Source organism: Entelurus aequoreus, linkage group LG26 (genome assembly GCF_033978785.1).
Source record: "Entelurus aequoreus isolate RoL-2023_Sb linkage group LG26, RoL_Eaeq_v1.1, whole genome shotgun sequence".
NCBI classification, from domain to species: domain Eukaryota; kingdom Metazoa; phylum Chordata; class Actinopteri; order Syngnathiformes; family Syngnathidae; genus Entelurus; species Entelurus aequoreus.
Genome location: NC_084756.1, coordinates 17,259,891 through 17,274,970, shown reverse-complemented (window position 1 = coordinate 17,274,970; position 15,080 = coordinate 17,259,891). Strand labels below are relative to the sequence as shown.

Below are 15,080 nucleotides of genomic sequence, written 5' to 3'. Positions count from 1 at the left end.
CTGTGTGGAACAATTTCCCCTGTGGATCAATAAAATGTGTCTAAGTCTAAATAAAGGCGTTCGTAAATCGAAGTTCCACTGTAAACGTTGGCACAAGTCAGCTAACAATTGTCATGATCCGTGGTCAGGATCATGTTTTTGTTATGTTCTGTTAGTTTTGGACTGCAATAGTTCCTGTTGTTTGTGCACCTCCTGTGTTTGTTACCATGGTTACTTATTGTTTTCACCTGCCTCTGGTGTTCGGGACGCTCACCTGTCTCTAATCAGAGGCATTGTTTAAGCCTGCCTTTGCCAGTCATTCGGCCTGGCGTAATTTGTTTTGCCTCATGCCTTGCTGCGTAAGTCTTGTTTAATTTCATGCCACAGTTTCGGGAGGTTTCATGTGTATAGTTCCATGTTTCCTGCCCTAAGTTTTTGCCTTAGCTTCCACGTGCGATAGGCACGCTTGCCTTTGTTTTGTAAGTTGGATGATTTTGGATAATTCAATCATGTTTTTACCTGCACGCCTTGTCCGGAGTAGTCCGATTGCATCCCGGGGGAACAAACCTCGCAGTAAGCTGCAACCTCGCCATGACAACAATGGAGTAAGGCCGGGCGATTATGTGATCGTGAACGATGATTGTGATTAATTTGAGTTGGATCACGGTGCTCAGCTGTTAGCATATATTACCTCGATCAAACATGGCTTTAGTGAATGTGTTTTATGTCTGTGTTTGCACAACCGTCTCCATCCACCGCCGCGAAAGTCAGGCTCGTCACGACGTAATTATTGTTCAGTCAGCATGGTGCATCTTCCCCCTTACACAGCTGGAAGTGCAGCCCAAGAAGAACAAAATAAAGAACAATGGCTAAAATTAGCCTAGAAGTTGAAACACAACATTGACACATAGCAGCAACTTCAGTGACAGACTTTAGTCTTGCTGTCTGCTGGAGCTCACCAGTAAATCTGCCCTGGATGTGGCTTCGCAGGAAGGCACAGAATGTCTTTGTGACTGAACTACTGTATTGATCCCGACTGGGAGAATAAACACACCCATTGATTTAATCAGAAAAAAAAAAAAAAATTTATATCTAAATGTTTTTCATCATAAACCATTTGTATCTAAAATGTAGTGAAAAACTATGTAGACACTTTTTGTTTCCATCATTTTTGAGTTTGTGGATCAAAACATTTTGTTCCTGAAATAATAATCAGTTCTTGGCTTGGTAAGAAGAACAGCACTAATTGAAAAGCAGCTGCAGATGTTCCTCGTTTCTCCGCCCTGCTTCAGAAATAAGAGAATCTGGAAAGGAAAGACAAAAAAAGAAAGCAGTAGCGGGAATAAAAACATTTTTGACCATTCGAAGATTTGCATGAACATTCTTGATCTGCTTGTTCCTCATTGCCAATAAATTGTTTTCTTGACACCTATGCATGTACACTTTGTCTGCAACCAGGGTGCTGATTCTTCAGACGAAGAAACGCTGCATATAGACACAGAAGCCAAGCCTGAGACGAAATGTCGCAACTCAAAGGCCAAAAAAAAAGGTGGCAGCGCTGCTGGCATTCTTGACTTGCTGCAGGCCAGCAAGCAAGTGGGCGGGATTGACTACAGCACCAACAGGTAGACTGACCTCACCCTGTTTTCTCATCTGTCTGTTGCTATACTCATGCCCTCATCATGATGCAATGATTCTATCTATAAGTGTCCCAAGATAACGCAAAGAAACAGAACAATATTTTTTGGTCTTACATCTTTGTACCAGTGTTGTCCCGATATTAATATTTTAGTACCGGTACCAAAATGTATTTCGATACTTTTCTGTACTTTTTTAAATAAAGGGGACCACCATAAATTGCATTATTGGCTTTATTTTATTTTAGCAAAAAATCTTAGGGTACATTAAACATATGTTTCTTATTGCAAGTTTGTGCTTAAATAAAATAGTGAACATACAAGACACCTTTTCTTTTAGTAGTAAGTAAGCAAACAAAGGTTCCTAATTTAGCTGCTGACATATACAGTAACATATTGTCATTTTCCATTCTATTATTTTGTCAAAATTATTAAGGACAAGCGGTAGAAAATGGATTATTAATCTACTTGTTAATTTACTGTTAATATCAGCTTACTTTCTCTTTTAACATGTTCTATGTATACTTCTGTTAAAATGTAATTATCACTTATTCTTCTGTTGTTCGATACTTTACATTAGTTTTGGATGATACCACAAATTTGGGTATCAATCTGATACCAAGTTGTTACAGGATCATGCATTCGTCATATTGAAAGTCCTCATGTGTCCAGGGACATATTTCCTGAGATTATAAACACAATATAAATTTAAAAAAAAACTAAAGGAGATTTTGTGAAGCTAAAAAATATCCATGTAATCATAGTAGTATCGACTAGATACGCTCCTGTACTTGGTATCATTACAGTTGATGTTAGGTGTAGATCCACCAATGGCGTTTGTTTACATTGTGACGCCGGTGAGCTACGGTGTGTAGTGAAGCATGTTTAGCTATTCTTTGTCCTGCAGTGATAATGATACTTGTAAGAAACTCACTTTATGGAGACAAGGATTAGTGATTTAGATGTAACTAAAACACTGCAAACTGCGGCTGGACGTTAGCTGCTAGCTAGATAGACATGTCTTAAAGCACCTCTTCCTAATGGCTTTTCAGTGTTATAACTTCACCTTTATCTTAAATTTTTAGGCCAAAATGCTTCCGTTGTCCCTTTTCTGTCTACACACTGTGTCTGCTTGTAAGTACTCCGTGATTTTGCACTGCCGAACATGTTCCTCTGCTCGTAAACCAGCAATGTCACGACGTGACGACGACAAGGGCCGGGGGTTGGTTGACCGGTACTTTTTAGAGGTGGTATAGTACCGAATATGATTCATTAGTATCGCGGTACTATACTAATACCGGTATACCGTACAACCCTACTTTGCACCAACTTATTTTTATGTATGAAAATAGAAAAAGATGGGAGATAAATATATTTTTGTTTTAATAGGGTTTCTGTTGGAGGACAACATGACATAAACCTCCCTAATTGTTAGAAATCACACTGTTTATATTAACCATGCTTCTCTGATGAGAGTATTTGGTGAGCGCCGTTTTGTCCTACTAATTTTGGCGGTCCTTGAACTCACTGTAGTTTGTTTACAAGTACAACTTTCTCCGACGCTGCCACAGAAAGACGTGTTTTATGCCACTCCTTTTTTGTCTCATTTTGTCCACCAAACGTTTTATGCTGTGTGTGAATGCACAAAGGGGAACTTTGTTGATAATATTGACTTGTGTGGAGTGCTAATCAGGCATATTTGGTCAGTGCATGACTGCAAGCTAATCGATGCCAACATGCAGCTAGCTTTATGTACGTATTGCATCATTTAATTTCCTATGTCCTCTGTGTATTTAATTTATACCTGCATTTTTCATGAGATATTATATGTATGTAATAGTGGCTGCATTTCTGATAGTTGTTTGTGTGCCATGTGGTTCCAGACCACAGCAAACGTAACCCAGCTTGCATAGATTGTTATAAATCCATTAGAAGAAGACAGCCTGCTGTTTTCTTTAACTTGGACACACACATCTATACCTTTGGTCATTCTAAGCTCGTAATTTCCGGGAGTTATCTCACCCCCTGAGAAGTTTTAGTAATGTTTTCCAATGTTGTAAAAATGTGTAGAATGAATATTAACATTTCAACATTTCTGTCAACAAAGAGTTGTCAGCCTGTGACACATAGTCATTTTGATAGTAGGCTAATATAGCTAATATATACACTTACATTATGTGTGGATTTCATTATATCACTTATAGAAGGCTTCTTTTTTTTTTGCGGCTCCAGACAGATATTTTTTTGTTGTATTTTTGGTCCAATATGGCTCTTTCAACCTTTTGGGTTGCCGACCCCTGCCCTAAACATTGGCTTGGTAAGTTTTTTTTTTTTTAAACAGTCAACCCCTAAACAACATGACATTCGTTTTTACGGATAGACCCCACACCAAGAATGTCCTCAAAAACTGGGTCAAATCTAAGTAGAATTGAGCTGATTGGACGTAATGGCGCACCATACATATATATATATATATATATATTTTTTTTTTTCTCTTTTTTTTTTCTCCATGCTTTTTTAACCTGTAAAGCACTTTGGTGCAATCTAAAAAGTTGTTGAAAATGTGCTATATAAATAAAGTTGACTTGACTTGACTTGACTTGACATATACAGTTACTGTACGTTCTAAACCCCCTCGTCCACTGATAGGTACCTTTCCGCAAAAAGGGGACTTTTCACACACTCACTTTTCACACTATGCTGCGAGGCCCGGTTTCCCATACAGGGAGTACAGTAAAACCTAGTTCTAGACTAAATCACATTTTAATCCAGGATTTACTGTAATGTCTTTTTCAGCCGTGGATTAAAATAGTCTCAGACATGTCCTAGTCTTGATTTAAATAATCTAATTTCTTGAAGGGAGAATAGCGCTAATTCTGCTCTAAAGCAAGATTTAAGTTAAACCTGTCCGTTTGCAGGTTTAATTTAAGAGTAAATGCTGTATGCATGACGGTAAATTTTTTTTTAGCTGTGCATGTTTTTTATCTGCACTATCCTTTCATTTTCTACCGCTTGTGCCTCTCAGGGTCACAAGGGGGCTGGAGCCTATCCCAGCCGCACTCGGGCGGAAGCCAGGGTACACCCTGGACAAGTCGCCACCTCATCGCAGGGCCAACACAGATAGACAGACAAACATTTTGCATTTAATTAAATTAATTTGTGATCATTTCTATGATGATTTTATTTATATTTGTGATTTTAGATTCCATAATTGTATGCATCTGTAAAGCGCTTTGAACTGCCTTGCGTATTAATAAATGTGCCTTAAATATGAATTACTTTTTTGACTACCTAAATGGTGCTAAAAGACCACCGAGACCAGAAAGAAGATTATTCAGAGACAGAAGTAATCGTCAGTATAAATTAGATGATACTGATTATGTGATGGCACTAGGGATTTTCAAAATGGGGTCCTAGGGACCCCATAAAGTCATAAAAATGGGGTCCCACAGTACATTTTTGAGGTCCCACTTTTTTGTAAGCGTGTTGAAAACAAATGACAAATGTTTGCATTATCCTGTTATATCTCACATTCTATATTGTGTTTTGGAAAAAGGTTGTCATAAACGTTACTTAATTCATTAAAAAAATTATAAAAAAGAAAACACATTTTTATGCATATGTAAATGTATTCAGTTATAAACATTCATTCACTTTCTTTTTTCCTTCATGGATCTAAACTTTACCGCTGCCGGACGAAAACAATAACACGCTAGAGTCGGTAAAAAGAAAAAAGAAAAATCTGTGTCTTGGGGATGCGCGCACTTCCGAAAATGCGCATCCTTTCTGATTTCAATGCGTAAAAAGACGCAAAAAGTGCGTTAACGCCAACAGTGCTGATTTTTGTGACTGTTTCCGTACGTCCAGAGACAATGCAAACAAAATGATTAGTTTGCTGCAGACAAAGTGTGACGATCTGTCACCCCTTTTCGGTTTGTGCTTCCTTGTGTCGTGTTTACTTCCTTTCAGTGCTCTTATTTTGGTTCTATTTCCTGCTTGTCTCGCTGAGCGCTGTTTTCCCCTCTCCTGCTGTTGATTGGCAGCCGGTCCACACCTGGTGCCAATCAGCAGGCTTCCATTTATGCCAGCCCCGCGCGTTCCTCAGTGCTCGAGGATTGACTTTATGTTGTGAACTGTTACATGAAAGACTACTTTCTCTTTGTTTATTAATTAAAATCATCTTACCTGCTCTTTGTCCTCCTGGTTCCTGCATCTTGGGGTCACAAATACTGCAGCAATGCGAGTTCCTGACACAAAGCTTTCATGTAATTCAGTGAATGGAACCCCTATACCTCTGTCCTTACAAGTACTTATCACCTTCAGCTTTTTTGGCAAGTGTAACATTTCATGGTGAAACAATGAATGTATCTGGTGTGAGTGAATCAACAGTTTGTAAAATAATGCAATAGGTCTGCAAAGCAAACACCTTGATGCTGTTAATCAAAATATAAATATAAAATCATCCTGGAATAATTGGCTGGGTTGGTGGAAGCTGAGTTAACCACTTTGCCGTTTAAATTGTACTGATTCCAAATTTTTGTCTATGCATTTTCTATTTTGGTTTCTGTAGTTAAATCATGTTTGTCTTCAATTATGGGATACTTTGAACATTTTTTGTAGCTTACATTGTTTTTTAAACTTTTTTTTTTTTTTTCATTCTAGATTAAGAGTCAAACTCCAATTCCACACACATACACACTGATAAGTGTGTATTAAAAAATCCATCCTAGGTTTTCAGTACAGCCTTAACCTTTGCACAAAAGCACGTCCTTAATCTAATTTGGCTTCCAAAACATGATTTTATGCATAATTTTTTGAAGACCTAATGAACCTCTTTGGATTATGATCTTATTTGTGGTTGATTACCTACGTCTGAGACTCTGTTGGCTAGAATTAGTTCATCTGAAATTCTAGTCAGAAAGCAACACGATTAGTATGGAATAATTTATTTAGTTCTGGTTTTATTTATGCTCTGAACGAGAAACTGGGCCTGGAGCTTTTCTTTACGCTCATGTAAGTGTGACATGTAAAATATTGGTGCGGCGAATGACCACTCTAAATAATTATTTGCATGGCGACGTTGCGGTGGCCGCGTCTAAATGAGGAACAAAGTTATGGAAAATTGTTGTTGCAGTCTTTTTAATAGACACTGTTGCCACCACCTTCTCCATTATATCTCCATTGGGTAGGAACTGAGGATTCATTGATCTAACTTTTTTATCTTAATTTTATGTACAAACTTTAATGCTCTAATTACAGTATGTTGTTTTATTTGATGCTGACATTGTATACCTTGTCCAGGGACCTCAGTTGAAAATGATCTCAATAGCTAAAACTAACACATTTCCAGAAATGTTTTTTGTAGTTAATACACTTGAAACAGACCTCCGAGAAGCCATGCCCCAAAACAGGAGCAACATTGACCATTTACGTAGCTACAAAGTAGCAATTTTAAGATATTTTCCAAACATTCAGGACAAACTCCTCAGTGACAATTGAACCAAATTGGAACTAGATGGCAAAATCTGCATCATGAATTAGAACATGTTAAAAGTAGTTTTGCACATGTTGGAGTATAATATGATATAATAATAATATACTGTAGTTTTAAAGATACTGTAGGGTTTGAAATGCAAACCCATTCTGAAATAGTTGCCACTACCACTCAACTTGGTCAGACCAGTTATGACTGATATTTAATGGCAATGTTGTTGTTTTTTTCTTATCCACACACTTCCAGTCAGCCACCTGCATCCCCCAGCACACAGGAGGCCATCCAGGGCATGCTGTCCATGGCCAACCTATCATCGTCAGACAGCTTGCAGCAGCCATGGAGCAACAATCAGTCCAGAAACAATAGTCAGTCAAAGAACATCTTGCACAGCTTGCAGACCAGCAAGAAGACCAGCGGAGGCATCAGCACGGCTGGTAGCAGTAACAGCAAGCAACCGACAAAACGCCTCTTTAAGAAACCGCAGAGAAGCAGCAGTATTGAGAGTCTTGATTACGATGATGACCAGGATCACATGGATGCATGCTTTAAAGACTCAGATTATGGTAAGAACATTTTTAAATTCATATATTCATTGCTAGTCATTAGTGCTGATGTGGATGGATTTTCACAAACCAAATGCAGAGAGCTCCTGTTTTTTTTTAACCTGTTGAGTGGATTAAAACAGCTGTTCCAAATTATCAGGGTAACTAAGAGGCTTTAGGGGTTATTTGGAATGGTATAGAACATTGGTATTTTCCCATAGACTGAGACTGCTACCTGATTGTCCCGCTCCATGCATGCCTTGCCTGGCAGCATCTTACACCCTGCTTTAATGTGCCGCACTGTCTCAGGGGTTTCTTTGCTCTGCCTGCACCTGGGGTCCTGTCTGGTGTGGTAGACCCTGGCCTCTATTGATTTTGTGTTTCGGGTACGTTCTTGTGCTGCTTTGATTAGTGCCTCTGTGCTGTCTTTCAGTGCATCCTTTCCCAGGCACTTGTTTTCCGATGTCAGCCTCTTCTTCAGTTTGTCGGTGGTACATTCCAAGTTTTTCCATGACAACTCATCTGGCTCCTCATCCTCCTGACTGTGTTTTAGTTGCCTGAGGCCTTCCCTAATCAGTTCATACCCTGGAGCCATCTTCTTGGTGTAGGCCTTTTGTTTCTGCCTAGATAGTGCCTGTGATGCTCACTAGTCCTCTGCTCCCTTGTTTTCACTTTGTCTTTAGCCTCAGGATGCTGGTCTTGGTTGGTACCCTCAGTGCATTGTAACTTTGCTTATGTGTCTCTTTATGTCACATAGGCTAGCGCTTTTTTCCTGCTTTGTTAACAGACCTCCAGCCACTCTGCTTGGTATCATTACCTTGTATTTTTTAGAGCTGCGGTGACTCTGTCCCTACGGTTACCATAATGACCTCTTACTCACTAGAAAGCACAGACTCTTGCTTCTATTGTCAACTACAGATTTGATGTTAAAGGTTCGAAAAATATGTTAGAAAACATCTGGCCGGACAGATTAAGAGGCTTAACGGACATAGTTTGCCTAATTCTAACCTACGTTCTACCCTCACAAATGTTCACAAGGTTAGGGTAGAAACTGAAAGACCAAGATCCCGGATACAAGTGGCTGAAACTAGTTTCCTTTGCACTGTATTTGAAATTTGCAGACCTCTCGGAGGCCTTGCTGGTAAGGTGTTCCTGGTGTGCCCATTTGGGAAGAGGCCCCAGGGTAGACGTAGAACACGCTGGAGGCAGTTCTCTCACAGTTGGCTACAATGCCTCAATGTCCCCTCTGTAGAATTGGAGGAGGTGGCTAGACTCTAGAAACTCTGGGCTTCCCTACTAACACTGCTTCCCCCACAACCCGAACCCGGATAAGCGGAAGAACATGAGTCTAGCCACTCTGTAGAAAAACTCCTCTCGACTGAAACTATCAGCATTCTTGGTCTTTTGGTCACTGCCCAAAGCTCAGGACCATAGTTGAGGGTAGGAACTTAGATGGACCGTTAAATTGAGAGCTTTGCCTTCTGGCTCAGCTATCTCTTCACCATGACGTTACGGTACAGCGACTACATCACTGCAGACGCTGCACCGATATGTCTGTTGATCTACCGCTCCAGCCTTCCCTGCCACAAATAGTAAACAAGACTCTGAAGCCTTGCCTGCACCTAGAAACTGTGTCTGTAAAAATAATGAACAGATTTGTGACAAAGGGCAGTCTTGTTATTTTGTGAGGCGGCTTGTTGGTGAGATGCTGCCAATGTTATCAAGTGTGATAAATACCTGTATGTTTGTTTCTTACTGCATGCCATGATCATACTTAGTATATACAGTTGACCTTGTACAACACACCTATATATTGATTGATGAATTAATTTACGGTCATGTTGACTTCTGCTAGACATGATCCCTTGTTATTAGCTTATTGTGATTCCAAAGTATCTAACACATTTTTTTTTATCACAGTGTATCCATCACTGGAGTCTGAGGAAGATAATCCAGTTTTCAAATCCAGATCGAAAAAACGGAAAAGCAGCGACGACATTCCATACAGCCCAACAGGTCATTAAAGTCCTGATAAACATGACACTCTGGTTCTGTTAGTTTTGTAGTTAAAGTCTTTGTATCAACTTCTCCGCAGCCCGTGTAGGACCCTCGGTTCCTCGACAGGAAAGGCCTGCAAGAGACGGCGCCCGAGTAGCCTCCATAGAAACAGGCCTGGCTGCTGCTGCAGCAAAGCTATCTCATCAGGTATGACAATTCTTATGCGTTTGGAATTCTGCTTAGTAAGTCATGCAATTAGTAAAGCAATGTGTCAATAGGAGGAGCAACAAAAGACAAAGAAGAAAAAAATGACCAAAAGGAAGATAATGATAGAGGAACCCCTAAGGATGTCTCAGGATAGTAGCTCGCCAGACCACAATGCGGACTCGCACGATGGCAGCCTCACAGATCACGAGTTCAACACTGGAGCAGTCAAGTCTCCAGTGGGGTCGCAGCCAATGGCACCAGGGGTTTTCCTAAGCCAAAGGCGACCGTCCATGTCTTCTCCAAACAGCAACACCACAAGCACCAACAGCAACACGATGGCAAAGGGCGACCGTGGAACTTCTGCAGACGCCAAAGGTGAGTCAATCAATGAAATTGTATTTATATAGCCCTTAATCACCAGTGTCTCAAAAGGGGTTTACAAACTCACAATGACATTCTTGGATCGAAACTCACATCCAAGCAAGGAAAAACACGTTAGCATGCTTACAACTAGCATATAAAAAAAAAAAAACCTTGATAAGGGATCGCAGATGTAGGGACCCCCCTTCTAGGGTGACCGGCTACAATAGATGTCGAGTGGGTACAGTTATTGATTTGTTAAAAATAATATTTATATATTGCTTATTGTTAAATTAGTAGATAAAGTGGGAGTCCAGTCCATTGGAAAAATGACAGATAGTTATGTTTATTTTGTTTGCAGTTCAGATTGGATTTTATTTTGTGCGCGGCATAGATTTGCTGTGCGCAGAGGACGCGTCAGCAGTGCGCAATTGCACCTTAGAGGGAACGTTGCTCACAGTTTCAACAGTAACCTTTTGTTTGAGTATAGGAAAATAATACACTGTACTTTAATCAAGTGATTCTTTGGCTTACCACTAGATGGACCCCATGTACTACCACAGTTTCAGAATCATTGCTTTAGTAGTTCAGACCCTTTGTGTTTAAAATACACCTGCCACACAAGCACTGTTCATTCAAACCTTGACACCACCATGGGCAAGATCAAATAACTGTACTCAGGGTCACGATTGTAGACTTAAATAAGACTGGAATGAACTACAAGAGCATCAACAAAAAGCTTGGTGAGAAAGTGAGCACTATTGGTGCAATAATTGATAAATGTAAGTACCGTATTTTCTGGACCATAGGGTGCACCGGGTTATAAGGCGCACTGCCGATGAATGGTCTATTTTCATATATTAGGAGCGCACCGGACTGTAGGGCGCATTAAAGGAGTCATTTTTTATTTTTTTCTAAATGTAAAAGACTTCCTTGTGGTCTACATAACATGCAATGGTGGTTATTTGGTCAAAATGTTGCATAGATGATGTTTTACAGATCATCTTCAAACCGCTTTCTGACAGTCGCTTCAGGATGCGCCGTTTTGTGGACGGTCTTATTTACGTGGCTCACCTTCGACAGCGTCTTCTTCCCGTCATCTTTGTTGTAGCGGTGTAGCGTGCAAGGACGGGGGTGGAAGAAGTGTCAAAAGATGGAGCTAACTGTTTTAATGACATTCAGACTTTACTTCAATCAATAACGGAGCAGCATCTCCTCATCCGTGGCTCACTAGTGCAACAAACGTCCGACCGGAACTCTCTAATAACTAAAGTTCCTTGGGTGAATAATGTAAACTCACTACACCGGTATGTTTTAGCGCTTTCATGGCGAGATTACTGACATAAGTAAGAACTTTACACTACATTATATTAGAAATGGCAACAGCGGAGGATGACTGTCCCATAACAAGAAGATAGAGAAAAAGGAAGAAGCTTATCGACTACAAAGGCGTAGGCGCGCACATTTTCAGGGCTTATGCAGATCCCAGATCAGCAGGTACCAGAAGGTAAGAAAAGTTGCTTTTGCATAATATTGCGAAACAAAATGCCAGATAATGTCTTACCTTATACACACATCATAATAATACTGGTATGTTGAAGCACAGTACAATCCATCAAGCGGTGCAGCTTCATAGCTTACCAAAGTCATACTAAAACATTTTGATAGATTTTTGAGCACCGTGTGTAATGTTTTATATTTTCAATGGAGCATATAAAATGTTGGTGTTGTTTACTTGAGTCATATTGCAGTCTACACATATATCTTATGTATGACTGCCATCTACTGGTCACACTTATCATTACAACATGTACCAAATAAAATTGCTTCGAGTTCGGTAAGCACAACCAGAATTATTCTGTACATTAGGCGCACTGGGTTATAAGGAGCACTGTCGAGTTTTGAGAAGAAAAAGGATTTTAAGTGCGCCTTATAGTCCGGAAAATACGGTACTGACTTTTTGTACTGACGATGTTCTGCTTGGCCAAAAGGCATCCGTAAAGATTGGATGGTTTCTGTGTTCTCTTCAGTGTGTCGGCGGTTCACAGCTGTAGTATTTAGTGTGTGACAGGTAGCAACAACAAGACGGGAGATTACCGCCTCACTCTGCATTATGGCAGCAGCCAACGGCATCTGCACTCCTCAGCGTACCACCTTATGCACTGCAATATGATGTGTGACTGCCATCATATTGCAGTCTACTAGAGATGCGCGGATAGGCAATTATTTCATCCGCAACCGCATCACAAAAGTCGCCATCCACCCGAACCAACATTTTATCAAAACCACACCCACCCGCCACCGACCCGTTGTTATATATCTAATATAGACGGGAGACTGATCCAATGCAGCAGAGACATTCAATGCGTGCCACGCATGAATATCTCTTGGCCACGCATTAGTGGCTAAGAGATATTAATGCGTGATAATATTATTTATCATTATTATAATATTATTGTCATTTCCATTAAGAAAGTGTTGACTATTGTTGCCAATGCCCTCAGATCAGGAGTGCTTTCCTCACACTATGTGTGCGCAGTTGCAGCAAGCAGAACAATGCTTTTAAGAAGTTAAAAAAATGTTTTAGAAAGAGTAGGCCTATATTTTTGTTAGGTAAAAAAAATGTTCTGAATTTATTTCAATGAATATTAACTTGTTAACGTTATAATGTTTAAATAGGGACGAGGGCGGGGTGCACAGTGAAACAGTGAACAATTTTGCGACAAAGATGAACCTTTATTGATTGATCTGCAGCCATGACAAAATATCAGACAATCTCAATTGTCAACGACAGGCAGGAAAATAAAGATAAACACATAGCCTATGTTGTAGGCATAGGCATAGGCTCATACGTTTTTAAGTTGAAATAAAAAAATAAATAAAAAATGTGCCTCATAAGCCTTAGGCTGTCAATCACGCGCACAAACTTAAATTATACTATAACATATGTATGTCATCCCTATTTAAACAAAAATAAATTAAATAAATAATAATAATTGAATTATAATGTAAATAGACAGTCGCGACAAACAAAGCAGGCTAAATAGCCTTACATTGTAGCCAATCGGAGATGCGCTTAACTTGAAAGCGAGGCCAAGCAATTAACACACAGTAGTATATCTCGAATAGAAAAAAACCACAATAAACAACGCAATTGCCTTAATTCCTTTGCATTGTAGTGCGCCCAAACAACACGTAACCATCAAAATTATTCAGCTGACCGAACTCAATATAGGTTAGACATGGGCTTATTTGGTATAGCCTAGGTAACGTAGACTAATTTGTTTAACATATCCAACCGTATGTCTACTTACTTTTTTTTTTTGTTAGCACTATGCAGGTGTTGCACCTTTCCTGCTTCCTGCTACCAGACCGTAGTCGAAGAGCGCAGGGAGACACTTCTCCAGGGCCGATGTATGCTCGGGGCAACACCCTTCACTTTACCCGGAAGTGGGTCTCCACAGCGGACGACTTTAGGGTGAATGATGAGTCCGGCGATTAGTTGCAACTCTTGCTTTATTGTTTTCTTGCACACAGCCAATCCAACACAAAACAAAACAAACTAGTCCCCGCCCGCACTCAGGCTACCGCTCCCTCTCTTCTCTCGCCCACACACTCACTGACGTCACTCACCTCACATGCTGTCACCTGTTAAAGGGCCACACACACACATACGCTACTCTCATAACACTGGAATAAAATGGCATATACAGTGCCAGGATTCAGGCGAGAGCGCCTGGCCTCTAAAATGCGCTCTGCTGCGCTGAAGGAGCGCTCACTTGCGGCACTTGTTGCTGGGACGCATAGGATTCTCTTTATACATTTAACTATGTATATATATTTTCGAATTCGTTCAACCGCCACCAGCCCGGATCTATTTAAAATCTATTTTTTTCGTCATGCATCCGCCCGACCCGCGGACTCCGCGGTTGTGTCCGCAAACCGCGCATCTCTACAGTCTACACATATCTCTTATGTTTTACTGCCATCTACTGGTCACACTTATCATTTAATTATGTACCAAATAAAATTGCTTCAAGGTCGGTAAGCAAAACCAGAATTATTCCGTAAATTAGGCGCACCGGGTTATAAGGCACACTGTTGAGTTTTGAGGGGAAAAAAATATTCTAAGTGCGCCTTATAGTTCGGAAAATACGGTAGTGAAAGATAACAATGACCATGCAAGATTTCAGCTGGTGGGGTAAAAATAACTGCAGGAAAAGTTGAGGGAGCAGCCCGAAATTCCAAGGAAGGATCTGCTTATTGGGAGCAAATCAGCAACATGTGCACTGCTCAAGAAGACACATTGTGAAGTTTAAAAAACCAACACCTGAATGAGTCACAGAAGACCCCAAGGAGAGTGTGACTTAGTCACATGACAACAAAATGGAGGTGTTTGTCATCAAGTGGCCTGGACGCGTTTTTTGGCAGAGAAAGGAAAAGTCTGAAGAGCCAATGCAAGGTTTGAGTGATTGATGAACGAGTTGTTGTGCAGCAGTATCATCTGTCTGTTTCTTGTTTTAAGTGTCACGGCTAAGTTCTAGAAACAATGCGCTACATTGTCTAATGCCTTGTCTTGTTCTTTTCACAGCAAAGAGGCTAAAGAAAGGCATGGCCACAGCAAAACAGAGACTTGGAAAGATCTTAAAAATACATCGAAATGGAAAACTCCTCCTGTAGCATGAAGCGAACTGTTGGACTGGCAAGTCCTGGACCTCTTTTCAGGATTCAAGACAACAGAGAGCATACTTTTTTTTTTTTTTTTTTTTTTCGATTTCCAAGACCAACATCACGCAAATAGGTTTTTGCCTCCCTTTGAACTTTTTCAGCTATTAAAGTGTACATAACTTACTATAAATATTT

General features: G+C 40.2%; 1 protein-coding gene across 3 annotated transcripts in view; it reads left to right on the top strand.

The window, feature by feature from the left end:
• phf2 (PHD finger protein 2) overlaps positions 1-15,080 on the top strand; it is a 95,533-nt gene that overhangs the window by 79,633 nt on the left and 820 nt on the right. For all 3 annotated transcript variants that reach the window (XM_062038108.1, XM_062038107.1, XM_062038109.1), the window contains 6 exons: positions 1,438-1,604; positions 7,357-7,673; positions 9,573-9,668; positions 9,748-9,857; positions 9,929-10,232; positions 14,809-15,080. The exon at positions 14,809-15,080 is cut by the window's right edge and continues 820 nt beyond it. In XM_062038108.1, the coding sequence (XP_061894092.1) occupies positions 1,438-1,604; positions 7,357-7,673; positions 9,573-9,668; positions 9,748-9,857; positions 9,929-10,232; positions 14,809-14,897 (1,083 nt within the window). In that variant the 3' untranslated portion in view covers positions 14,898-15,080. The remainder of the gene's footprint in view (positions 1-1,437; positions 1,605-7,356; positions 7,674-9,572; positions 9,669-9,747; positions 9,858-9,928; positions 10,233-14,808) is intronic.